Here is a 5,817-nt window from a genome sequence, read left to right as displayed (position 1 = left end):
CAACACACACACACAATTGTTAATCGTGCATTTTCCAATCTGCATTAAAGAGCATAACAAAGTTGTTCCCGTATCCTCCCCCTCCTGTTTCTAGTGTGTGACGTGAGAACATCTTATCATCTCCCTGCGACAGACTCCAGACAAAGGCTTGATCATTTTATCTTTTTTTATTGTATAAAATCAAACAATAGCACATTGGTAAAACAATAAATAACCAGCTAACACTGCTTCCACGTGTATCCGAGGTGGAAATATCCAGTTGGGAATACAAGGGGGTTCCATCTGTGCAGTTCAGAGCACGTTTTGAGAAACTGAACATTCAAGTCATCGCGTTCCTTCAAGAGAAGCTAATCTACATAATACTGATTTTTAATTTTTTTTAAACGCATACCAGTGGAACATAGAAGTAGTTACAGGATTAGCTGCTGTTTTCAGTTGGTCTCCACCCCTAAAATAAGAGCATGTTAGTCAAAGATGAATGTGTAAGGTTGATTTTAGATGATGAGACACTGCTATAAAATGACATATCTGGACAAAGGATAAAAGTTTTCTCTTGTAAGTAATTGTTGCCAGGTCAGTGCACATATTAAGGCTCCAATGCAGACTGTTAAACCTTTAAAGCAAAAAGCTCTCCTGGGATTTCAAGCTCCCATCATTCAACTTGTCGTCCTGGAGAAGCGAGAGTTGTTCAATAGGAATGAAAAAAAATAAAAAAATGAAAATACACAATGTTAACACTGTCATACCCTGCTCTCATCAAAACAACAGATCGGGATTTAAAAATGTAATCATCAACGAAGCCGCTCATGAGATTTCCCCTTGATAGATGCATGATAGAAAAATAGAAGTGATATAGAAGATCGATATTTCAGTCCACGAGACCTCAGGTGATTACGAACTTTGTGGTTTGAGTCCGCACTGGGGACGAGGCCGAAGGAAGACGAGCTCTGAGGTGGACAAAACAATCCCCGGATGGAAAAAGAGCTCCAACAAAAGCAGGTCTGTGTGTGTTTGGATGTGTGTATGTCTCCTTTCTGTATGTGTTGAATTGAATTGAATGAATGAGTGTGTGGTATGTGTCTCCTCTCACAGTACAGGTGTGCATCTAATTCTTATTGTGCTGAATGTGAACGTGTGTTTGTTTGCCCTTGTGTATCGGTCTCTATATACAGACTATAGTTACAGTCCCCCTACACTTCCACGAGGGATCCAGAATCTCTCCCCCGGCTCAGACGTGGGCGCTCTTGGCGTGATTGGTGGAGGGGGCGGGTGGCTGGTTGCCGCCCCCCTGTTTGGAGTAGTAGAAGCGGTTGTTCTCCTGATAGGAGGAGGAGGAGGAGGAGAAATCCGATGAGCAGCAGGTGAGGATGGAGCCGCCCAGCAGGGAGAAAATAGTGCCCACCCAGCCGGTGTAGAGGGAGAAGCCGAACGACATGAGGCCGTGCTCCTGGTGAGCACCGATGGGAAACCAGACCGTGGAAACCATACCGCACAACGCTGAGGAGACAGAAAGGCTGTTAAAATAAGGAATACAGAATAGTGCAACATGAGCACACATATGGAGGAAGTTAATTAGAGTGGAAGCAGAATGTATCTGTTGAATGTGGGATGCCAAATGGTGACGATTAAAGCAACCTATAGGTCTAATCTTGCTGAGTGTGCATGAACAAACACTAGGTATCGTATGATGATATTTGAAATGCAAGATGATACTGCTGAATAGAATAGATACACATGTGCATATTGCTTGCGTGCACGGTGTTATGTTACACAATGACACTCAGGATGCAAAATAGTGCAAATAGACATTTCTTGTGCACATATCCATGTTGTATTGTCAACACACAAAGGATGCAAAATTGTTCAGCTAAAAGCACAATTTCTTAATGTCTAAGGCTCGACTAGACAAATATTTATAATATGTGATTTAATAAAAAGGTACAGATACATATTGGAAATGAACTAAACTATGACTTCATTCTTTTAACTCCAAGCAGTAGACGCCCGTGTTTAAACTCCATCCTCCAGGCACAAACTGTCTGACCTTAGTGTGACTGTACTGAAGATAAGATAACGGATGACGATGATGAGTTTTGACAAAGTCTTCAAAAGTTACATTGAGAATAGAGGGAAGCATTTCAAAAAAATCAAGCTGTTAGAGTTTTATTATATTTTCATACGCTTCATTGCAGGAATGACGCACTGAAACAAAGAATGTGTAGAATAATATTTGTGAGCGGGCAGGCTTAATGGTGTTATTAAATATTTGCCTTGTACTGCAGAGGAAGTGCTTAGCCTCCTCCAAGACCTGTACAAATATTGAACTCCCCTGACAGGGACACATCTCCTGCAGTACACCTTGGATTTTTGCCAGTGCGCCTCATAGGCCAACGCAGGACAACAGCCTGAAGTCAATTTACAGGCGAATACATTTTGAATACTGCACTATAATGGGGGGGAAAAAAATGAATGGAAAGCTTCCCGACGGTTGCTTCAGAGGAGCCTGTAAACAAACATAATTAAAGTTGAACTCAAACTAATTGTCGCTGGCATCCTTTCTGCTGCCAGCGCGGAGGCAGTGAAGGGCAGGAGGACAAGTGGATTTTAATTTTGCTGTGCAATTGCGTAAACAAACACACAAACACACAAAATCCTAACTGGTTTAAAATTGTTCCTCGGGACAAAATCCTTCAACAGCTTTGGCTAATTTGTACATATGGTGAAGTTTGCATCCGGGGGATATAGGCTGCTCTGGAAGTTGGAAAGAGTTTTGCTGTGACAAACACGGGGAGTGGAAAAAGTCAAATATGATGACAGAAACTTTCATCTGAGGGACACGTGCACTGGAAAATGCTGCGGCACTGACTATTTTTGAGCAAAGTAAAAGTGGACAATTCAGGGGGGACGAGTTTCGTTTCCATGTGGTGCAGGACAAAAGCAGGGTGTGGATGAGAGTAGGTGGAGGAGAGGAATGTGGTGGGATCTAGGGGGGAAGGGTTCAATGGAACAGGAACATATAAGTTTGTGTGTCAATGTGTGTGTGTGTGTGTGTGTGTGTGTGTGTGTGTGTGTGTGTGTGTGTGTGTGTGTGTGTGTGTGTGCATATGTGCGCACCCCAGGGAGGAAGACAGTCATATCCAACATCCTCTCCTCTCCACAGCCCGAAAGCATTTGAGGTGGGGTTAGCAAAGGTCAGTGTCACGAGGTGGGAGGGGATCTTGGTGAGTGCATGTATAATTTACATTTTTTCAGTCTGAGCATTCAAGCTTTGTCCAATAGGTTGAGTTGCCCTATGTGTGAAGCTTCTTACCGACTATGAATATGAGGACCCCTCCCAGGATGGTGCGTCTGTTCTTGGCGCTCTGCGGCTCGTTGCCAAGGTTGATGCAGGGCATGGACATGAGGAGCATCCCCACAGCCGGGAGACCCAGGATCGACCCTGTGATCATCAGGGCGCGAGTGGTCTGGATGTAGGCTGTGGAAACACATATATATGAAACCTGTGGTCACACTACAATAAATAAATACATGAAAAGAAATAAAGAAAACAGCAGAAAAAGAAAAACTTCAATCCTAAAGTTACAACCTAAGTTAAAGTGTGACATTGGTGAATAGGAGCTGTTATAGAAGATTGCACAACATCAAGTGAGAAATCAAATGCTGTATAAAACAACTATGACAACAGTTTCTTACCTGGCAGTTCCAGGATCTGCGTCAGGGACACGCAGTGGTACAGTCCCGTGGAGATGACGCACTCCGCCCAGGGTCCCTTGGCTCCCAGCTCATCCATCTTCTTGCAGGTGTTCAAACCGTATTTACACATGTTCACCCAGTCGTTAGTGGCCGTCGCGATGATGATGCCCAGCCAGCCGAGGCAGCTGACGAGGAAGCCGCTCAGTTGGAGACACGAGTTCACCATGGCGCAAACTGTGCGTAAAGATCGCTTACCTCCCGAGTTCAGAAACCGTTAGAAAAAGGGATAAAGCTGAGAAAAGCAACCCAACTGTGAAATAACAGCCTGAACTCTGATATTAGAAGTGATATTCCACGAGTTCGTCCAGTGTCAAAGTTTACTTTTCCTCTTCCAACTCCGTAATTCCATCAATTTGCTCAGTTGCGCACTTCAAAAGAATGAAGCTTTCATATCATCATAGGTTTTTTATAGGGGGAGGTTCAGCAAAGGAAAAAAAAAACTACTCCAAAACCTCCAGCCAATCAGAGACTTTGCATGTGTAGACAACAAAAAACCCCTGACTTGTTTTGCTTCTTCAACAAGTTGGAGCGAATCACTCAGAAGCGTCAGACGAGTCAGTGAAGCCTGTGAAGGCTGAACTGGGATGATGGTAACTGTAATATGGAATCTGCTGCCATCTACTGGTCACAGAGGGTAGTAGAAAGTGCAGTACATGCAGTGAACACGTGTATTTAAAACCATGAGAAGAAAATTATCAATTGAAAGAAATCAATTTGAATTTCTATTTAGTAATTATTAGTATTTCAATCAAATTTAGACCTATGTTAAAGTTAACTCACTCATTCAGCAGATTGGCCCCTTCCTTTATTTACTTTGTTATATTAAACTATTATTTATTATTATTGATCTGCTTTCAATGCAATTGACAGAAGTGGAGATATAGTTTGAACCACTGTATGTGCTGCTGCATTGCGCAATAAAAAAACCTCTATTAACAGATGCTGCATGTGAATTTTCAGAATCTGAAGGCGAAGGACACGATTCTGGGGCCGGGAGTCTTCTGGTTTCCGTTTTTTAATTTGACCAATCACTTTTAAGGAGGCGTTGGTTGCCCACAGGAAAACAGTGGAGAGCAAATGCATCAGCTATCAGCTTTTTAATTGATCTGCTTTTCTTAGATGGATGCAAATAGAGATAAACCAAAATGTCGTCCGGACCTGTTACACCTACAGAAGTATCGAGTGATAAAAGAATCTAGTGGGATTGGAAACGGTGTACGGCAAATGGAAGATGGAGTCTTGGTCCGTATACATGCTGTCTACACTGGAAGCCCCAAACTATTGGCCCCCAGAGACTAAGCCATCGTCAGACAATAGCGATGGGCTCCTAGATTGCTCAATACACACACGTACACACACACACACACACATATTGAAGCCTGCTATAATTTGCACGTACTCACTGCCGGTGCTATGAATCAGCCACTGTGCACTTTGCACAACTATAATTCACCTTTAATTAGCCCCACAATCCTGTTTCTGTTTATTCTCCTTTCCGGTTGTTTCAGCTCTAATTCAACAGCATAACACTCCCGTGCAGCAGTTGCACTTTCCCGGGAAAAAGTTGCTCTGCCATATTTGCATTGAAGTTGCCTGAGAGCAGCTGTTACATGCAGGAGACAGTGGAGGTCCCTACCTTTAGGAACCAGTGCTGTGTACTATCGATCACCAACAGAGGGGGACATAGCACAGCAGTGGTCCACAGTTGACATTCAGGTGCTGTAGGACAGAGTGTTTCCTTCTTCCTGTCCACGCTGGAAGGAGTCGAGTGAGACCCTCCATCACTCGCATCCATCCGGTGACATGGCGGCTGCGTGGCAATCTTTATTTTCTACGAGGAAGACGGGGGAAGAGACCGAGACACACTGAGACGCTTCAGAGAGCTGCACAAGGTCGCTGTGTCTAATGGAGTGTTTGGCCCACTTCCTCCTGCTGTTGTAAATTGTCTGGTCAGATTTAAAACTGCAGCGACACTGTGTCAAATTCTGAGTGGAATCAGACTTTATCTCATGTGATCAAAAGGAAAACAATTTGTTCTTAATCAATCAAAGAAAAACCTTTCGA

General features: G+C 43.4%; 1 protein-coding gene across 1 annotated transcript; it reads right to left on the bottom strand.

Moving 5' to 3' along the window:
* Positions 1–1,075: 1,075 nt before the first annotated feature.
* cldn11a (claudin 11a) lies at positions 1,076–4,131 on the bottom strand. The gene is made up of 3 exons (XM_034576004.1): positions 3,694–4,131; positions 3,311–3,475; positions 1,076–1,497 (listed from the first exon to the last, which is right to left on the bottom strand). Exons 1-3 carry the CDS (start codon positions 3,917–3,919, stop codon positions 1,229–1,231), a joined length of 660 nt encoding a protein of 219 aa, XP_034431895.1. The 5' UTR covers positions 3,920–4,131; the 3' UTR covers positions 1,076–1,228.
* Positions 4,132–5,817: the final 1,686 nt, after the last annotated feature.

The sequence above is a fragment of the Hippoglossus hippoglossus genome, chromosome 22 (assembly GCF_009819705.1).
Source record: "Hippoglossus hippoglossus isolate fHipHip1 chromosome 22, fHipHip1.pri, whole genome shotgun sequence".
Classification (NCBI taxonomy): domain Eukaryota; kingdom Metazoa; phylum Chordata; class Actinopteri; order Pleuronectiformes; family Pleuronectidae; genus Hippoglossus; species Hippoglossus hippoglossus.
The sequence above is the reverse complement of the archived record's forward strand: the minus strand, read 5'-3'. Positions and strand labels throughout refer to the sequence as shown.

Excerpts from the sequence above, each read along its gene's own strand:
- cldn11a (XM_034576004.1), bottom strand. The coding sequence starts at position 3,919 with ATGGTGAACTCGTGTCTCCAACTGAGCGGCTTCCTCGTCAGCTGCCTC. Across the intron at positions 3,476-3,693 it reads GCAGATCCTGGAACTGCCAG|CCTACATCCAGACCACTCGC; the intron begins GTAAGAAACTGT and ends GTGTTTCCACAG. Across the intron at positions 1,498-3,310 it reads GGTCCTCATATTCATAGTCG|CGTTGTGCGGTATGGTTTCC; the intron begins GTAAGAAGCTTC and ends CTGTCTCCTCAG.